Source organism: Cibotium barometz, chromosome 20, assembly GCF_041138505.1.
Source record: "Cibotium barometz isolate CiBa-2024 chromosome 20, ASM4113850v1, whole genome shotgun sequence".
NCBI lineage: Eukaryota > Viridiplantae > Streptophyta > Polypodiopsida > Cyatheales > Cibotiaceae > Cibotium > Cibotium barometz.
This window is the reverse complement of record NC_141065.1, coordinates 29,386,833-29,408,220: the sequence shown is the minus strand read 5'-3', so window position 1 is coordinate 29,408,220 and position 21,388 is coordinate 29,386,833. Positions and strand designations below refer to the sequence as shown.

At 45.7% G+C, this 21,388-nt stretch overlaps 1 protein-coding gene across 2 annotated transcripts in view; it reads right to left on the bottom strand.

Moving 5' to 3' along the window:
* The window catches only part of LOC147627766 (glycoside hydrolase family 2 protein), a 149,286-nt gene that overhangs the window by 125,740 nt on the left and 2,158 nt on the right, over positions 1–21,388 (bottom strand). For both annotated transcript variants that reach the window (XM_086814725.1, XM_086814727.1), the window contains exons 3-4: positions 6,230–6,376; positions 6,072–6,150 (exon numbers count right to left, since the gene is read on the bottom strand). In XM_086814725.1, the coding sequence (XP_086670851.1) occupies positions 6,072–6,150; positions 6,230–6,376 (226 nt within the window). The remainder of the gene's footprint in view (positions 1–6,071; positions 6,151–6,229; positions 6,377–21,388) is intronic.

The following is a 21,388-nucleotide window of genomic DNA, read 5'->3' as shown; positions in this document are numbered from 1 at the left end:
GATCTGGAAGTTTATATGGCAACAACATGGTGTGCGGATGGTTGCTAAATGCATAGCACCGACTGGGAAATTGTTGGGTTTGGTATGATGATGCTGATGATGATGGCTGTGGGCAGCTCTTGTACTGGACGTATGGGCGCCGCACGTGAAATTGAGGAAAGCGAGGTAATAAAGAAGAAAATGTGGCCATTTTTGAGGTTTTGAAGCTTTAAAAAATAAAATACAAAATATGATACACGTGGCCAAATAAATTAATCGCCACTTGGAAGTTTTTGAGGGCCGCCAGCTCGACGTCTAGAAGACGGGAGAGAAGGGAAGTTGGCCGCTTGAAGGCTGGTGGTGCCCCATTCATGGTAGTGTTTCCAAGTTTGCGAGGTGGAAGAGCTATAGAGGCAGGGTTTTCTTTCTTTTTTTCACCTCACATCCTTCTGGTGCCCCCACCACTGAGGAGTTGCCAGTGGATTCTTCTTTAGATTTGGACGTCGTAGCTGTACATGACTGTGATCTGGATGACATGCATGCACATGGAAGGAAAGAGGATGATGCCTTGGGATTGGCTGATGATGAGAAGGAAGAGGAGCTGGATACAGAATGCTTTGAGTATGATTCTTTGCCAGATTCTACAAGGGAGGAGGATGGGGTAGAGACTTCTGATGAAGTGAAGACGGATGCGGATGTGGAGAGCGTGGAGGAAAACTCCATCATTATGGATTTTCTTGGACAGCTTGATGGTGGTCTGGTACCTGCGATGGATGATGTGGATGTTTTTCCACTGGATGCATTAGGTGCTGGGGAGTCTTTGGACGATGATACCAGGGGGGTTGGCAACACTGAAGAAGGTATGCATAATGATTTGGCTGATGAAGAGCGTTGTGAGGTGAGTATTGTGCCTGAGGATGATATATGGGAAGTTGCTAGCCTTGATGAACAGGAGCCAGAGATAGAGATGGATGCTGATATGGCTGAGAGTGTAACTAAGGCTACCTTGCGTGTTGCTGAGATGCTAAAGGCAAAGTGCATGGATGATAAGGGTTCTAAACCAGTAGAGCTGTATGGTTGTGAGGAGATGCCTAAAGTACAAGAGCTGGAAGTGGTTGTGGATACTGCTGACGGAGAGGATGTGGATTTTTGTGTGCATAAAGGTCAAGATGCTGGAACCTGGCCTTCACTGGTATTGATGGATGGGATGCTAAGTGCTGCAATGCCACAGATTTTAAAGACGGGGAGATTTGCTGTGGGTGAAGTGGACGTGGATGATTTTGTGGCTATGGTGGATGTTTGGTATGCAGTGATGCAGCCATGGTGTTTCACGGATGTCAGGGAATGGAATGGTGAGTTGCTGTTTCCATTTGATCCTGGTGGATAGCAATTGAGTTTGTTTTTTGCCGCTGAGCATGAATGCTCTAGCAGATGGGGGGGGTGGCAAAGTATGTCAGGTGTTTTTCTGAGTGGTCTTTTTGGCTTGTGTACATACGTGTGCATGGTGTGAATGAGAACTTGGCCATAGAATGCCTTGCCAGGTGTACAGGGTGGACGGCATTTGATTTGGGCTTGTTGCAGGCCTGTCCGGAGCATGGTTCGATGGAGGTGGTTTCAACTGTTCGGCCATTTAAAATGTGTGTGCAAAAGGAGACGGGGGGGATTCTGCAAAAGAACTGCAAGCGTTGGGGCGTGTGCAGCCATAGGCGCAGAAGATTTGTGGCTGGCTGGCGCTGCAGAGGAAAGAGGGAGAGGCGAGTGGTGGAGTGGCCGCCTCAGAGTTGGTGACTGGAGGCGTCATGGTATGTAGAGGTGCTGAGAACCGCCTTGCTGTGAGCTACGTAAAGGAGCTGGAGGCCTATGCTAGAGGGCGACTCTGAAAGGCGAAGCAGTGAGGAGCAGGCCACCTTGTGGTGTTGACAGGCGCTGCAGCTGCGGAAGACAAAAGAAGGCCGCCTTGGGCAGAGCCGGCTGCTGGATTCGTGAAGGGACTGGAGATGATTGAAGAGAAGGGAGCCGACGTGTGGCTGGTAGGGTAAGCGTGGAGGACACACGTAAATAAAGAGCAGAAGGCTACGTAAAGAAGCTGGAGGCCTTGGTCGACTGGGCGCAGCCGACTGGTGTCAAAGGGAAGGTTTCTGCAAGTGGAGAAGGAGGGCGCCAGCTGTGGACGCCGACGAGGGGGCTCTCTGGGGCGTAGCTGCAGAACTGAACAAAAGAAGAGGAGAGGCGCAGTGTATAAAGGGTTGCTGCTGACGTTGCGTAGGGAGCCGACGTGAGGGATTTTAAGGGAAGCCTTGGCAACGATTGGAGCTGATGCAAACTGGCTGGAGACTTCTGAAGACAAGCGAAGCTGTGTGTGAAAACAGAGAGGCTGGTCGACGTCAGAGTGTTTGGATTCTAGTATTGTGGTTGCCGCCGTCACTGTGAAGAGAGGGAAGTTCAGAGGTGTGGCTGGGTTTTGTTTACCTTGGTGCTGTGGAGTGGGCCGATGATTGGAGCAGCAAGAGAGGGCTGCTGTTAGGAAGTGGTGAATGTGATGTGGCTTTGGCTGGATGCAGATGGTGATGCTGCGTTGAGCAGTTGGTGTGGTGCTGAAGAGATTGTGCAAGGCTCAGAAGGTTGGCGAGGTTGTTGGTCTCGACACAGAGAGTGGGAGCTGCTGAGTTGAAGGTTAGCTGGTGTGGGCGCCTTCTGGAGAGAGTAGCTGGTTTTGTGTGGGCGGTGATTGCAGGCAGAGAGTGGATGCTGACCAGAGAGAGAGCCTTGGTTTTTTGTGAGTGTTGACTGTAGAGGTGCTGATGTGTGGGCTGGAGACAGTGGGGCTCGCCTACGACACTTGGCAGGTAGCAGCTAGAGACACAGAGTAGCCGGGCTACAGAGAAAGTGAAGAAGGGTTGCTGGTGTGGGCGCCCTCTGGAAATTGCAGAGACTGGGAGACAGAGGCTTGGTTGTCAGACGCAAGGGTGTATTCCCTTGGCAGTAAATCCTGGCCAGAGTCCTGGTCTTTGGTGTATTTGTTGTGTTTATACAGTGTGTATGGTGCTGTGTGTTTTGCTGGATAATCATCTGTTCATTGTGGTTCTGAGCTGTTTTTATGGTGTGGGTGGGTGGCGAATTGTGAGAGAGTGTTCCAGCCGGTGGCTGGTGGTGCCCCGTTCGTGGTAGTGTTTCCAAGTTTGCGAGGTGGAAGAGCTGTAGAGGCAAGGTTTTCTTTCTTTTTTTCACCTCACAGCATGCAAGCTCTCCTATGCTCAAGCTGCATCCTCGTGAGATCATCATCCAAGAAAACAGGAGCTCCCTCTAAACCTCGTAGTATGACCCTCTTCCTCATGAAGGTGACCCTCTCCGTCTCTCCTACAAACTGTAGGATGAGGGCTCGCTTGCGTATTGAGTCTTTCCCGGCTCTTCATGCTTTGGTGAAGGGGAGAGGGTGCTCTTCCCTGTAGCCGAGCTTCATGCATAGAAGCTGTCCATCTTTCTCGGGAGTGGAGTTGGGTGTCTCGGCTATACCTGTGACTTGAATGTTGAGGCGGCGGGCATGCCTCATCTTCTCCTCCTCAATGGTGGTGTGAATGGAGAGTACTTCTGGCAATGGAGGACAGGCCATCATAGCACGAGCAGGGCAGCGCCAGGTGCAGCACAGCAAGGGTGCACAGCGCGAGCAGGGCAGCTCAGGCGGGTGGGTACGAATATAGGCGCAGCACAGTGCAAACAGGGCAGCGCCAGGCGCAGCACAGCAAGGGCGCGCAGCGCGAGCGAGTGGGTACGAACAGAGAGAGACCACCAGCGCGTAGCGCGAGCAGGGAGGGGGGGCTTGCGCACGGCACGTCATGGACAGAGAGAGAGAGCCCTGCCAAGGCCACAAGGACCAGAGGCAAACCAGTTACCCCATCCATCCATGGGTCCCAAGGCAGCCAACCACAAGGTGTGAAGAACAAGGAGCGCACATCCAGACAAAGGCAAGGGCCCTCTCCCCTAGGAACGCACCCTCTGGTTGAGGGTGGCATAGGCTGCTCCTTGAGGAGATAAAGGCCAGTGCCTTGGGGATTCTACACCTATGGGACAATACACCCCCCCCCCCCCCCCCTAACATGATATGGACACCTCTACACAACCTTGGGGTAATTTCCATACTATACTAAAAGCATTCTAATTGTATTAAGGGGTAGGGAACCAATGGGGATTTGAGGCTTGGATCCACCCTCACATCATACTTATGTGGAGACACTACTTTGCACTATCAATTCTCATGCACACATATTGGTCCTAGTTATGTGTTAAGTCCCTTGCAAATATCATAGCACTTATATGAGTATGAACACGGTGTTGCACAATCTTCCACACCCGCTCAAGCATCCAAGCCTAAGACCTTACATGTTGCTTCCTAAGCCCGTGAGATTTTGGGGAAGTGGTTACTAAAACAAAAGTTGATGCAACAGGTACTCTCATGCCAATAATGGTCTCCTACATAGTGGTCTCAGCAGAAAGAGCCTAGTAGCGGCCTTGCCACTACAGTTTTCAACTTCCCGAGGAATGATTCATGTTTATGCGTGTAGTGTTTTCAAGGTTTCAATTCTCAATGTCAAATCCATGGTCATGGTGTATGTAATTGCTCTTGCCAGCCACTAAATGATGTTAAGTTTTTAAAGTACAATTCTTCATGGTATAAATCAAGAGGAAGTTTATTTCATAGTGTGTGCAAGAGAGAGGTCACCACTCATTTTTGGTCCTTACAATCAAAGTTATCATCACTAATAGACTGAAGAATGGGTTCTGCCTATGGAGAATTATCAAGAAGGTCCGATTTCACCCACCACTAGCACCCCAATAGTGCATGTTATTGGCACCCTAGAACCCATTGTGGTGATGCCAAGGGCCCGCAAGGCCGAGACATTGAAGGTGGGGCTTAGTCACAAAAACTCTCACAATATCAAATGAAGTGTCACATATGCATCCTCCCCAATAAGCATAGTAAACTGATTAGATCTCTGAAGACAATTCCTTTTCCAATACGGATAAAGTGGCTGTAAGCCTAAGGGCTAGCAATGCCTTGTATTATAAGGGTGAATCTTGTGCATTCCAGTTCACTGTGAATGAAAGGAAGTTACCATCAAAAACTCAATCAAGAATTCTTCCATTTGCTATATAGTCTACTTATGACACACCTACGTGTCTTTACGGCACATATGGCAGGCGACGATCACACAAGCAGTGCCCAGGAGCACATGGACAGCAGGTAAAGCCTGTCGGGCAGCAACTGGGCAGTCGGCTGTGCCACATGGCTGCCATGTAACAGTCAGCCACCACCATGGACTGCAGCGGCCACCTTTTATGCAGTCGTGGCAGCCCCTAAACATGCTGACCAGCATCTGGGAGCACTATATGAGCATGTGTGGATTTTCAACATTCCCATCTCATATTCCATCGAGTGATCAAGCCTTGCAGAGCGTTTCTCTGAAGTGAGGGCTGGCTAAGGGAGATCTACAGCTGAGTATTGGGCTGAGATCTGGGATCATCATTTTCAGTCACATTTTGAACTTGAAATTCAGTTACAACATTCCCTTGTACATAATGCAATACAGGAGATTTCAGGACTTGTGTGTGCTGTGTGTTTGAGATCCACTGCTCTCTTCTCTCTCTATTGTGCAAAACCTTAGCACATAGGCACCACTGTTCTAAACTACCTCTTTTTAATAACTCTGTGAGTTCTCACATGAGAGGTTAAATGGGCCCTTGTATAGAGAAGAGTCCTAATGTTGCAATGTAAATAGCTGAGACACCAAGAGAAAGGTTGACCCCTTCTAGACAAACTACTTGTTATATATTTGAACCCTCCAAAACTACCATCAAGCCTTGGGTGTTAATCAATTCCTAGTGGCTTTAGTTGACATAGATCCAAGCTAGAAATCCCATATCATGATGCCTCATGATCTTTACTGGTCTTGCAGTGAAATATCTTGACAGAGCAAGAGCATGAAAGGTTATATATACATTGGCTTCAAAATCTCCAAGACAATATAGCCAACAAAAGGGGATGAAACAGCATACAGCTTCATAAGCAACAATTCAAAAGAAACCTCTAAACATACCTGTATCCCACGAGTGTTCCATTGACCCAAACATAAAAAGCCGAATCAACAGCTTCAAAAGCCATAAATATACGACGCCCTATAGAAAAAAGATACAACATCCACCTTTGCATTAAGTTTTAAAAGGATATGCAACAATCCATTGAGTTTATTATCACCTGTCCATTCTGAAGGGACCACAAAAGTCTTGCGATAGCAGCCAGTTGGATTTTCCCTTGGAACGTAGGGAGGATCCAATGGAAAGGGATATACGATGTTTGTGTAGATTGGGCGATCATAATCGTGCATCTGCCAATTTGAAGGAACTATCACAGCACAATAGATCAGATGGGTAATGAATACAGTAAGAGTAGTGTTATTCAGCATTCAAAGAGTTGCTGATTGCAAAATCAAGCAGATCATAGAAGGCTCTGTTTCTAAGATGTCATATCTACACTTTTAGCTTACCACATCTTGTATGTATACCTTTAGAAGAAGAAAACTACAGACTTCAAAGATTATTCACATAAGCATTTTCGGATATATACCAATCGAAAGTTCGGGCTATTTCCCCAACTTGACAAAAAATCTAAGTACGATCTTTCTTTCATGAGAGTCTACTCACAAAGCTACAAATCATCAACTCCATCATGCATAGCATACACTACATGCTACAACATCCCCACTCACAACATCAGCCCCAAGTGTAGGTGGTTGGGTTTGTTGGAGAATGCACAAGCGGAAGTAGAAAATGAACAAGAGAGAGAGTAGAGAGAGCTTGTGGACAAGATCACCTTTTATATTAGCATGAAGGCTTTACAATGGCAATACATAAATGATATAGTACTCCACACTAGCACCGAAACAGCACCCCCCCCCCAAAGGAATAACTATATTTCAAAAGAGTGATACAAGGTACATGATAGTGGGTGCCACACAAGAAACTCCAAGTTTCATGAATGAAATCAAGGAAAACAATACCACTGCCCAAGCCCAAGGCAAGAGGAGAGTCCAGCTTCACACTAGGGCTCAGGACAACAAGGCTCTAGAGGATTAGACGCTCACCAAGGCTTTTGGCCAAGCCAAACACTTGTGAGCAAGGTAGTTTCAAACGTACAAAACGTCACGAGTTTAGTGCGTGGTATATGTTGCCGACTAATAAAGTATGTCAAAAACGTTAGGTACTTTACAATGTTAAAATCATATATGTGTGTGTGTCTGTGTGTGAGAGATTGGTCAAGAAAGCTCAAAGTCTATATCTAATATCCTTTGATAGACAAGGAGTCATGTATCAACATATGTCACATTCCAGCATTTCAGCCTATGTAAGAATTTCTAAATTGGCACCCACAACATAAACAATGTCTAGACACACCCAAATACACCATGATTGGAATTTGACAATTCAAGTAGATAGTAGAAACAAATGAAAAATCAAAATCAAATGACAATGTCACATCTGTCTAATGTCATGAGTGCAAACGGGCTATACAAAAAGATCGCCAACATAATAATTAGAAAAAAGGACATGGGGGAAGAAACCAAAACACAAACGTTTTTTAAATTTGAAACGTTCAGAAGTCCAAAAAGTACTAAATAATAAAAAAACGGGTTTTAAATGAAACCTTGCTCGTGAGACACACTCTAAACCCTTCTAGCTATGCCCATAACCCTACGTAAACGAAAGGGCAACTGAACACGGAAAATCTAATCAATCATGAAATCTAAAAATACACATAAGCATGCCAGATAACACAGTACACCACACTACGGGCCAGAAGATGGGCTGACCCCCCCCCCCCCCCCTTTTATGATTAGATTACCAAAAAGGAGTCTGTTTCAAATACAACTTTGCGGGTGCCCAGGATTCACCACTGGCTGCACCTATTTCTTCCAATACAATATGAAAACAAGAAAACATCACATAAACTGAATTTGCTGACAATTCTCAGCACAAGTGAGCATTCCCGGCATCAAGCACATGCAGGACAACTATGGACAGCGCATAGCACTCCCACATCATCCTGGGACCACTCAACATCATCATCTTCTTTCTGTCTGGCTCATAGAGCAAGTCGACCAGCCCTCAAAGGCTGTTTTCAGCAATCAACCAGCCCTCAGTAGCCTCAAAAGAAAGCGACCAGCAGTTGTACACAAGCCTGCAAACCCCCGATCGGAAGGAAACTATCTAGATGCCCACGACCAGCTCGTCCTCTCTGTTTTTAACCTCTGTCCAGCCTCTGTTCAAGCTGTACATCAGCTGGCCGGCAGTGGAGAACATGCAGGAGGAGTCGGCCAACACCTCCCATGCACCTGTTAGGTATTCGTCGCGAAAGAAGGCTGTAAACAGCTTGGAGAAGCAGTCGACCAGCCCCCATGCACCTTGAAAAGCACCTCCAAACTAGAGTTTTCTCCCATAATAGGACTTCCCTACTGAAAATAGCCCACACATGTGCTTTTCTGGTCCAGAAAGGGAACGCCTACATAAAGGAGGTCCAAATAATGTCCAGTGCCCAGTTTTTGGCCGCCACGTGTATTCAATGTGTACTCACTTATAAGTTGTCCGGTCACTTATAAGTGAGTGTGAACCTGCACCAATAATTATTATCATGTGAACTCATAAAGCTATAAACTGAGTTTGTGGGAATACTTACCACCTGCAAAACACATGTAGACCACCTGTCAGTCACAAACAGGTGTGCACATACACGTCCACAGGGTGCCCAGACGTCCCTCGCCCCATGGACAACAACACATGCAGAAGTCTCAGGCATTGTCCAAGCAAACAAGACAAGTCATCCAAAGATAAAATCAAGGTCATGCACACATTGGAAGAAACGCCCATCTACTCAGTTGCATCCGATAAAATGTCTAGGGCTCATGATCCTTCCGGAACCTTCCCAGAACATAAATACAAAAGATCTCCAAGATAGCTAGTCCTAGAGAATTTCATCATGTCAAGCTCCATGGGCCATACATATACATCATGTTGGGCCCCACAAGCCACACATGTACTATCATGTCACGCTACACCAGCCATACATGTACTGTCATGTCAGGCTCCATATGCCACAAAGACACACCAACCATACATGTACTGTCATGTCAGGCTCCATATGCCACAGAGACACACCATGTCAAGCTACACCAGCCATACATGTCATGTCAGGCTGCACGTGCCACACATGAACAGTAGAAAAATAGAAGTTGTAAGGAATTTTGTGACACCCCCCCCCCCCCCCCCCCCCCCCAGCTTCTAAGCAGTTGACCGCAACTGAAAAGCTTCCAAGTAGGCCTTTAGAAGGTCCGGATAATCCGCAAAATAATCCTCGTCCATCCATTTTGCATCCATAGTCGAATAGTTTTTAAACTTCACAAGATACCTACGCACTAGCTTGTCACCTGCATGCTTGCGCTCTTTATGAAAAACTATCTACTCAGGTTGCAATACCTCCTCAAGTTCATCCACTTCTGGTGGATCTTCCAAAACTGGTTCCATAGGAGATGGTCCCACATAAAGCCTTAGCAAACTGACACGAAAGGCATTGTGGATTTTCGACTGATCGGGTAATACCAATGTATATGCCACTTCATTTATTTTCTACAAAATTTGGAATGGCCCATAATACCTGTTTGAAAGCTTAGGAAACCGGCCTTCCTTACCTGGCTGCTTCCGAAGACGTGCTTTCTCAAACTTAAGTAATACCCAATCACCCTCCTTGAAAACCACCTCTCGCCTATGTTTGTCAACTGCCTTTTTCTGCTTAGCTTGAGATCTTTCTATGGCTGTCCAAACATGTGCAAACGCATTATCCAAATCACGGACATACTCATCTGCTACAAAGATTTCATCTTTTGTTCCTAAGATAGGTGGAAGCACCACCTTGCCATAGACTATCTCAAATGGAGCCTTATTAGTTGAAGAATGCACTATGTTATTGTATGCAAACTCAACCAATAGCAAATACTTTTCCCAATCTGACTTCTGCTCAGATACATAACACTTAAGCAAGTCAAGCATAACTGAATTTGCTATTTCACTCTATAACACTTAAGCAAGTCAAGCATAACTGAATTTGCTATTTCACTCTATAACACTTAAGCAAGTCAAGCAGAACTGAATTTGCTATTTCACTCTGACCATCCATCTGAGGATGATAAATTGATGAAAAACTCAACTTTGTGCCCATATTATCAAACAATGCCCGCCAAAATAAACTGGTAGTCCGAGAATCTCTATCCCCCACAATAGACTTGGGCATACCATGATGTTTGAAAATCTGAGCTAAGAACAACTTTGCCATGTGCTCTGGCTTGATTGTTTTCCTCACAAGAATAAAGTGTACCTATTTGCTAAAACGATCTATAATAGTCCATATAGCATTATTTCCATGTGCCGATTTCCGCAGATCCATAATGAAATCCATAGCAATGCTTTTCCATAGTTCCTGTGGAATGGGTAAGGACTGAAGCAAATCAGGTGTCTTGTGTCTGTCAAACTTGACTTTCTGACACACTATGCACTCTCGCACATAAGCTTCAATATCCCTGCGTAGAGTTGGCCAAAAGAAATATCTTTCCAAAGCCTGTGTAGTAGCTAAAATACCACGATAACCAGCATATGGTGGAGCATGACACTCTTCCATAACCTTTTGGCGTAATTCACGCAGCTCTGCACTATCTCTCGTAGAGTTCTATTGCTGTACTCTACCTATGACCTTGTCTACATAATTCATAGATAAAGGCATTCTTCAGAGTTTTAAAATTTTCCTTAATCACAAGCATCAACGTGATGAACCATCTACTAGCCGTGCCCACTAAGCATAGATTCAATGCACATACCTTGGTAGGGCAATGGTAGACTAAGCAGAAGTTATTGAGCCCGAGCAGATCCTTCCTCGTCGATGGAAGCATGCTTCCAGTCGACGGATACGTCAGTTCTATACGAAATTCCGAGATCGAGGTACCCACGAAGTCGTATGGCTCGACGAGGAGTTCTTCCATGAGTACCCCCAGCTGTTGGCGCACTACTTGGAAGCCATGAACCTGCCGCCAAGCTAAGCAAGAGGGAATGTCACATGCACTCTGCACTCAGTGCATCGTGACAAGATTGCTCATCATCAGCAGTGCAACATTTGTACATTATTAGAACCTAGTAGGATGATATTTGTCGTACGTCGTGACCCCATTGTACATCCTCAGTCCAAGATAAGTCAGGCACGAGCTACGTAGGTCATTCCTCAGCCTTAGCGGGTCAGTCAGTCAGTCAAGTCCCTTAACCCACTTGGAGAGAATCATTCATGCATGTAGAGTCAGTAGAAGCCTTAGGGTTTGCATCAGAAAGCACTCTACATCCTGCATAATATGCATTCATATGCTTGTGCATCATTTAGAACATCCCAGAAGCCTTAGGGAATTTACTAGGATTTATCTGGTGTTTTTTCCATATTTTATGGTATTTATTTAGCATTTAATGTCATTTATAAACATAAAGTTTATTAAATTATGACCAGCCGACTTGACCAACCCCTATCTAGTATAAATAGGCTTGCATAGGGCTTAGTTTCCCATTCAGTCTTCAGTGTGCTAAGAGCTTTCCTCCTCAGCCCTAGGAGTACCCTTGCCTTCAGCCCTAGACTAGTCTCATCCAGCCCTTGGAGTACTTGAGTTTGCTTCAGCCAGCCCTGGTTCTCCAACGCAGCAGTTCAGCAGTCCCTACAGCCATAGGCGCAACCATACAGCACATCCATAGGCCCAAAACAGCAAGCACATCTGCGTTTCTACATAGAACACAAGCGCCTGCAATTCAGTCCTCTACAGCCCTGCGTTTACAGATCTACGGCAGACCTACAGTCTGCGGTTCAGTCCAGCATCAGCCCTACAGTCTACGTTTCAGTCCAGCATCAGTCCTACACCAGTAATCAACCCTACAGACCTGCGTTTGCAGATTTCCAGCAGTTTCAGCCTTGATTCATCAGTCTACATCAATATCCAGCATTCAGTGCATCATCCAGGCATACACCAATCATCTGCCTCAGGTGTGCAGCCCCTCCTCATGCCCTTGGGAAGAGTGCATAGGCTCGAGATCAATTCATTGAGGTGTTTCTACAGCCGTGTACAGTTCAGCCAAGCTTCCGATCCTCCGAGATCCTGCGTTTGGTTTATCTACAGTGCACAATCATTCTCTCTAAAGTAATAAAGCAAATACTATCTCGTTATCGGGATAGGGGGCCCTTCAGTGGGTAATTTGGGACCCAATTTGGTGTCCGGTTCGCATATATCTCTCTCTCCTCTCTTTAAAGTTTGAAGTATTAAAGTGGATTGCTAAACTCACGAAACTCAGGATACAGAAGACAGTGTGAGCATTTGTGTGACAGGATCTTCCAATACAAAGACTTCCGCTGCATATCACACATGAGGCCATAAACTTAGGTGGTTGTCCACCCTTTTTCTATTCATTTCCAGCTCTGAACTTTCCTTGCGATGCAACTCCTCAAAAATAGTTGTTAAGTATATAAGCTCCTATAAGGTGGGCTCTTTTGAATGATTCGTTGCAGCCCTGACTCAAACTTTCTTTTCTTCTCATCCTCACTAATCGTCATGAAAGGTGTGACTTTGAGAAGAATCTGCCAAAACTTGGAAACATAAGAGGAAACGGATTCGCCTGCATCCTGTGTTAGCCAATCCCATTCCTTTCGTACATCCTTCTCAAAGTGAGGAGGAAGGAACTGATCATAAAATTACTCTTTGAAAGCACTCCATGTACGGGCAGCTGTCCTATCCAAAAGCTTTGCCATCCACCAATCACTTGCAGTCTCTTTAAGATGCATACCCACATGCCTGAGCATAGATTTCTCAGTAAATTCCTCAGTGCAAAAGGCTATTTCAAATTGCCTTATGAAAGCAAGTGCCTTGGTAGTATCCAACTTTCCATTATAGCTCTCGAATGTAATGTCCTTGTCCCCTGGCTTGAACTCTTTGGCCTTCTTGCTATGACGGGCATCCTGACGCTCTAATACATGATCCTCCTTGTCATGCCTACGCTGGCGACGATGCCCAGATCTAGGGCTGATTTCCCGCGTAACACCTTCCACTCTGGATAGAACTTTAGGAGCAGGAACATACCTAGAAGGTGAAGACACCACCGACAATGCATGAAGATCTTCTGCATCTCTTAAATGGGCTGAAAACCCCTCATCATCCCCACGAGCTACATGTCGATGTACATCATCTCCTCGGGCTACATGCCCTCTTACATCAATGGTGCGGTTTGCATGCCCTCTCACATCACTAGTGCGGGCTGCATGTCGATGTACATCATCTCCTCGGGCTACATGCCCTCTCACATCACTAGTGCGGGCTGCATGCCCTCTCACAACATCATCGAAGTTCCCTTCATGGGATAGCCTACGAGGCTGCCGTGTGAAGACCCACTTGCCCTCATCATCGGAAACAACTTCGCCACGGCTTTTTAGATAAGCAACAGCCAACTCTCGAGGTTTGTCGATTCCCATCTGTTGGGCAATTGCATCAAAAGTGACCACATCAGCCTTGACATGAGACTTTGGTTCTATGACCCTCTGTACATCAGGATCTCTTTGCAAAGCACGGAGCTCTTCAAGCTCATTCATCAAGGCATCAATATCCTGCTGATCCTCAGCCCTGGCAGATAACGGTGAATCGTCACCCGCCAAAGCCCCAACATGATCCCCGTCTCTATCTTCTTCCCGCATGCGGCGAATACAAGTGATAAGAGTCCTTCATAGAATGATCAGATTGGTTGGCCATAATGTATCGTCCAACTTTTCAGAAAGAAAAGAATTTTCCATGCCCAAGAATCGCTCTCTACCAGTTCCCCAAGTATGATACCAATAGACTGCAAGGGTGCAACAGTGCCCCTACATAGACATGAGGGCCACGAAGTCTTTCCACACACTCACTGCCGCTTAAACCAAAGGTAACCTCTTTCGAGGCGTGACAATAAGACGAGGGCTACCTCAAAATCCCAACCTTCTCTCACGGATAATGACTCCTTACAGCCATATCTAGCATCATATCAGGCACAACTGTGTAGAAAGCCGAGCTCTGATACCAATGTAAACGAAAGGGCAACTGAACACGGAGAATCTAATCAATCATGAAATCTGAAAATACACATAAGCATGCCAGATAAAACAAGATGACAAATCTGCACAGTACACCACACTAGGGACCACAAGATGGGGTGACACCCCCCCCCCTTTATGGTTAGATTACCAAAAAGGAGTCTGCTTCCAATACAACTTTGCGGGTGCCCAGAGTTCACCACTGGCTACACCTGTTTCTTCTAATAAAATATGAAAACAAGAAAACATCACATAAACTGAATTTGCTGACAATTCTCAACACAAGTGAGCATTCCCGGCATCAAGCACATGCAAGACAACTATGGACAACCCATGTCACTCCCACATCAGCCCGGGACAACTCAACATCATCATCTTCTTCCTGTCTGGCTCATAGAGCAAGTCGACCAGCCCTCAAAGGCTGTTTTCAGCAGTCAACCAGCCCTCAGTAGCCTCAAAAGAAAGCGACCAGCAGTTGTACACAAGCCTGCAAACCCCCGGTTGGAAGGAAAACTGTCTAGATGCCCACGACCAGCTCTTCCTCTCTGTTTTTAACCTCTGTCCAGCCTCTGTTCAAGCTGTAAATCAGCCGGCCGGCAGTGGAGAACATGTACAAGGAGTCGGCCAACAGCTCCCATGCACCTATTAGGTATTCGTCGCTATAGAAGGCTGTAAACAGCTTGGAGAAGCAGTCGACCAACCCCCATGCACCTTGAAATGCAGGCGCCTACCTCCAAACTGGAGTTTTCTCCCATAATAGGACTTCCCTGCTGAAAATAGCCTACACGTGTGCTTTTCTGGTCCAAAAAGGGAACGCCTACATAAAGGAGGTCCAAATAATGTCCAGTGCCCAGTTTTTGGCCGCCACGTGAATTCAATGTGTACTCACTTATAAGTTGTCCGGTCACTTATAAGTGAGTGTGAACCTGCACCAATAATTATTATCATGTGAACTCATAAAGCTATAAACTGAGTTTGTGGGAATACTTACCACCTGCAAAACACATGTAGACCACCTGTCAGTCACAAACAGGTGTACACATACACGTCCACAGGGTGCCCAGGCATCCCTGGCCCCATGGACAACACAGGCAGAAGTCTCAGGCATTGTCCAAGCAAACAAGACAAGTCATCCAAAGATAAAATCAAGGTCATGCACACACATGAGTGCAGTTATATTGGAAGAAACACCCATCTACTCAGTTGTATCCAATAAAATGTCCAGGGCTCATGATCCTTCCGGAACCTTCCCAGAACATAAATACAAAAGATCTCCAAGATAGCTAGTCCTATAGAATTTCATCATGTCAAGCTCCATGGGCCATACATATACATCATGTCAGGCCCCACAAGCCACACATGTACTATCATGTCAAGCTACACCAGCCATACATGTACTGTCATGTCAGGCTCCATATGCCACACAGACACACCATGTCAGGCTACACCAGCCATACGTGTATGTCATGTCAGCACATGCCACACATGAACAGTAGAAAAATAGAAGTTGTAAGGAATTTTGTGACACCCTAGATGCACCCATCGAGCTATCCATGGTCTTCAAATAGAATAATTTTTCACGTGAAAATCTGAAATTTCAGCAGAAGAGTAATTTACCAAGCACCAAGCACCAAGCACCTCCCAAAGAACACTTTACGCGATGAAATTGCCCAAAATAGCTTTCAAGACACACGGGAAGCTTGTAGAGCAATTAAGGTTTCTCAAAATCAAGGTTATTCTTGCGTGAAAACAGCCCAAACAGCATGTAGATGCAATGGGGAGGCTTCAAAATGGTCTTGACAGCATGTAGATGGAAAGAGGTTGTCCAAAAATCCTAGTTTGGTGAGTGGAGGGGCTGAAAATCAGAAAAATCTTCATGTAGAGAAGGTAGAGCATGTGTGGGGGGGGTGAGAGGAGGAGAGGAAGAAGAAGATATATTAACATCTTGCAAAAGCCCCAATAGGTCTATGAGACAAAAGGTGTACAATGTGTCCATGGAATCTCATCATGGAAAAAAAGACAACATAACAAAAAGAACTAACACTAATCCGTAGGTAAATGAGAGAGAGAGAGAGAGTGAGTTTCTCCTCGAGTGGAAGAAGGAGAGGTGTCAAAACATGCACACTTTGCTTGCCAAATGTCTAAACATGCATGCATAACTTGACAAGTGTCTAAAGTTGTCATGTGCGCAGATGGACATGGCAGCTTTCCATGCCAAGTCCTGATTAGGCAGTAGATAAACAGTAGGGTTAAGGCATTAGCAGGGCTCAAGAGCATGCAAAAGAACTCCTGGAAGGACAAGACAGCTGTCGGCTTGTGTCTTTTGCTGCTGGCCGACAGAGACTTACAGATAAAGTCGGGTTGTGTCCTTTGTTGCTGGCCGACAGCAGGTCGGCCAATCCCTGTTGCCTGGAAAACAACCAATGCTTGCCTCTACGTCAATCATCAGCAAAAGCACACAAACACAAGTTCAATGATGTCTCTCAACCATGATCATTGCACAAACTCCATGTGTCACAAGAGCAAGACACAACCTTGAGCTCCTTCAACGCACAAAGAGAACAAGATCCGTCCAACCGCCACTGTAGTGAAATCTCCGTGTGTGTAGATCAATCATGCATCACTCCCACAACGGAACAAAAAATCAAAACCATGGCTATGATACCATGTCAAAATATGATGACAAAGTGTGCAAGAAGATCAACACCAAGAATATATCGCTTCTCTCTCTCCACTTGTGTTGGGCTCAGGCCCTTCAATTGGTGGATGAGCTCCTACATTGTGCCTCAAATGACTCTCATGAATGGTATGTGAATATAGAAGACTCACGGGTCCTATCTATAGTGATCTCAAGTGGCCAACCCTAGCCAACTGGACCACTAGACCAAATCAGGACCATGTCGCCCGTGACCACTAAAACCGGTACCACACATAAAAGCTTGTGTCCATGTGCCCAAGTTGTACGAGTGTGTATAGGACCAAACCCCACCTATCTAGTAAACACTCTAGACACGGATCATCTTCGAACCGTCTCTTGAGGGAGCTCACAACATGGAGATGCCCGCCAATCCATCTATGCACACTAAATCTAACAAAGAAAGGGCATACTCTTTCGCCAACTCTCCCAATGGCTGTGGAGAATCCTCCAAATGTGCTTGTAGTTGTAAGTGGGACAACACTCCCCAACTAGTCGGCTTGCCCTTTGTGACCTGTATGAGGCTTGGGTGAGCACAATCCTTGCCCTTCCGCTTCCAGTCCCGGACTTGGAACTCTCCCACACTATGACAACCCTATATGGGCATTGCCCCTCAATCCATGATGAAGAGCCAAAACCAATATAAGAGCCGGAACTCTCCCACACCATGACAACCCTGTCGAGGCAGAGCCTTCATATGGGAAAGCACTTCCATAAGTGCCTCTGAATCCATGATGAAGAGCCGGAATCAATGATACGAGAGGGATGACGAGGGCTACAATCCTTCAAACTTAGGAAGGGCGGTGGGGGCAAGGAATTGACGTAGCAACCCCAACTTGTCAGCTGCGCAGTCTCTGTCCACAGCAGTACATGCTGTCGTACAGCACTGTACGGCTGCTGTACGGCATGCTCCAGCACACAGGTTTCAGCAACAGCTCCCCTCAGCAGTCGACCAGAGTTTTCTTCAGCTTTTCCACGCATGTACCCAAGCGCATGGAAGCTCCACGATTCCTTTCCCCAAAAAGAAGAGAGAGAGGGAGGAGAGAGAAGCACTCACTCCAAAAGTGGAGTGGCCTCCTCCCCATAAAAATCCTAGGGCCCCAAACTTAAAAAGTCCCTAGGGGCCACTAAGGCCTAGGGGCAACTTTAATAAACATTAAAAGTTTAATGTTCTTGGTCCCCCACTTCACACCTAGGGATGTCCACACATCTTTAACTCTGTCCGAGCACCCCCCATGTGAATCATTCAATATTCTGACTCTGCAACCACCATGCCCACACTTGTGCTGTTCCATTTTCACAGGGCCATGACATCAAGTGTCAAATTTGTCAAGCAAATAAAGCTGAACGCTTTAGACAGGCTGGGTTGTTGCATCCTTTGCAAATCCCAAGTAAAAAATGGGAAAGTATTTCCATGGATTTTATTACCGGATTGCCAACAACACATCAAGACCACGATTCTATTTGGGTTGTGGTAGATCGCTTGACAAAAACGGCTAGATTTTTACAGACCCGGAAGACTATTACAGCTACGCAATTAGCACGGCAGTTTATCGAGCAATTGTTTAGACTGTACGGGTTACCGCAGGACATAGTCAGTGATAGGGACTCTAAGTTTACGAGTGATTTTTGGAAACTTGTTTTTGAGAAGTTGGAAACAACTTTGAATTTGAGTTCCTCAGATCATCCTCAATCTGATGGCCAGACTGAAAGAGTGAATCAGATTTTGGAGGATATGCTTCGAGCATATGTATCCAAAAGACAGAGTTCATGGGAGGATTATCTTCCTATGTTAGAATTTGCATATAACAGTACTAAGCATACGAGTACAAGTTTTAGTCCTTTCATGCTTATGTATGGTTTTCAACCTAGATCACCTGTTACAGTAGGATTCTCAGGACTTCAACATGATGCAGCACCTAATTTTTTGCAAGATATGCAGGAAATGTTACAAGTTGCGAAGGAATCTATTAGAAGTGCTCAAGACCGAGACAGATTTTATTCTAATAGACATCATTCATCCAAAGAGTTCTCTGAAGGAACGATGGTGTTTTAGTTTCGAAAGATTCCGAGACTTTACGGACAGGTCAATCCCCGAAATTATCCCCTAGGTACTGTGGACCATTTCGTATTACACGAAGGATTGGTTCAGTTGCATATGAATTGGATTTGCCTTCTCATGTGAAAGTTCATCCTGTATTTCATGTCAAGGAAGTAGAAGTACTGGGTGGAACAGACCAGTTAGTTACTCCTCAAGAAATCATAGATGTCGAGGACATGACATTTGTTCCGCACGAACCTGAAAAGATTCTTGGATTTCGTGAAAGAAGATTACGTAATACGCTTATCATGGAATACAAGATCAAGTAGAAGGATCGTGTTGAGGAGAATGCTACATGGGAGACATTGACTACTTTTCAGAGAGATTACCCTGGCTTTTTAGTGAGCTCAGGAGTGAGCTCTTACAGGAAGGGGAGTATGTCATGTGCACAGTGTGTATCTACCGTGTGCTACACGCACACAAGACTAGCTTCGAGGTTTGGGAAAGCTTGGAGCTAGGCAGGCTGATTGGCGAGCTGAGTTAGGGATAGACTAACGGGCGGGCACCCAAGTATGGACGGGCGAGCACCCAAGTGTGGACGCCCGATGACCGGCCAAGAGCCTATAAAAGGGTGGCCAAGGTTAGTCATTAGTCATATAGAGTCTCGCAAGATTTGTGAGAGCTCTATGGTCTGGAGCCTAGATCTAGTGCAGACGTGCAACTGCTTTACGCAGCCGAGGCCGACAGCAATCTCGAGGCCCACGAGGGTAGCTTCGTGGCGGTATGGGACGTCGCGAGGAGGAGATTGGTCGGTACGTCAACCTAGTTAGCTCAGCTTGTGGCTCGGTGGGGACAGCCAAGACTGTGGGCTTGCCCACGGCTGTCATGGTTGGAAGGTGAGTCAGGCCTTCACCCCCTTGTTTGTTTGTTTGCAGGTTTCGAGTCTCGTACCAGGAGCGTTCCATGAGGAGATCCGGTGGGGATTTGACATCAAGTGATGGACAAAATGGGCTTGATCCAAAAATGAGGAATATGATATATTGGCTGTACGAGGAAGGGACCGCCTATTATTGGTAATGAACTCTCTGCTCACAATGGAAGCTTGGACAATCCGTAAGAAAGGGATGTCCCTTGAGTGCCTTGCTTTATGCGATAGCTACTCACCCATTGCTCTTGTATATGGACAATTTGATTGTGGAAGGGAGACTACATGGTATTGACATTATAAGAGCTAGTCAATTTGTTAGTCAAGCGTATGCAGATGATTCTTTCCCAGGAACACACAACATGATGTCAATGCCATCATGGATGCGCTGAAACTATATGGATTAGTTGTTGGATTGAAGGTTAATTTTACTAAGTCAAAGTTGTTGCCTCTTAAAGAATATGATTGGCATTCCATTCTTTGGCCATGTTTCATATTGCCTCCAAACCAAATGGTTCAGCATCTTGGATATCCTATTGGATGGAAAGTGTCTCTAAAGCAAGAAAGGCAATGGGTTATGGCTAAGCTGAATCATAAGATTAGGAATTCGAAATTGTCGACATGGCCATTGCATGTACAGCTTCGTATTGTCCAATCCCATCATGGCCTATGTTCAATTCGACTAGCCTCTTGTGCCTTGGTCAAATAAGGATATTGACAATTTTATGTCCAAAGCTTTAGAATGTTTATGGTGGACAAAAATAGATAGAAAGCCCGTCAAATTGCTCAAAAAAAAAACTTGTGTGCACACCCAAAGTGCATGGAGGCCTGAATATACTCAATATTCACTACCATGTCATTGCAAGAAAGGCAACTCTACTTCCTGAATTTCTTCACCAAAAGCAACCTTGGACATTGATGCTGGCACATTTGATTGCAACAATGAAAACAAAAGCTTTTGGGGATTGGAAAGTTTCCCACCAAGATGTCATATTTGGAAGATTAAAAGGCCAAATTGTGAGCTGCCCTTATTCCACCAAGCTTATACATGACTGGCAAATGCTTCTTTGTCATCTTTCTTGGTCGGGCAGACCTCCAGAAAGAGGCAACTCTTTACAAAAAGAAAGTGTTCATTGGAGTAGGGCTTTTCAGCACCCTACAACCCAGGAACGCATACTTCCTCTCCAACTTTGGTATACGTCTAGTTGATGATGTTGTTGATGATCAAGGCAATGCATTCTCCTTTCCACAGGCTGTCAGAACATACAATCTGGGTATGCATCTCAAGTATGTATGGCAAGAAGTTATTTCTATATTGCAAGATTTTCAGCCGATGCCTCCACTTGAGGACGAAGAAAGATTAAGAGACTGGAAATTTGATAGGCAACTCCCACGTTTTTCTCCTTTCTCTTTTCATCACCTCACGGCAGCTACAACTTATAAAATTTTGCTTCCCCCATCTTGGATACAAACACATGCAAATCACTTGTGGCATGTAAACAAACCTCTTCGCTCGTGGAAGGCCTCTTTGACTACAATTTGGAAGAGCAAATTGCCTCTCAAACAACTACT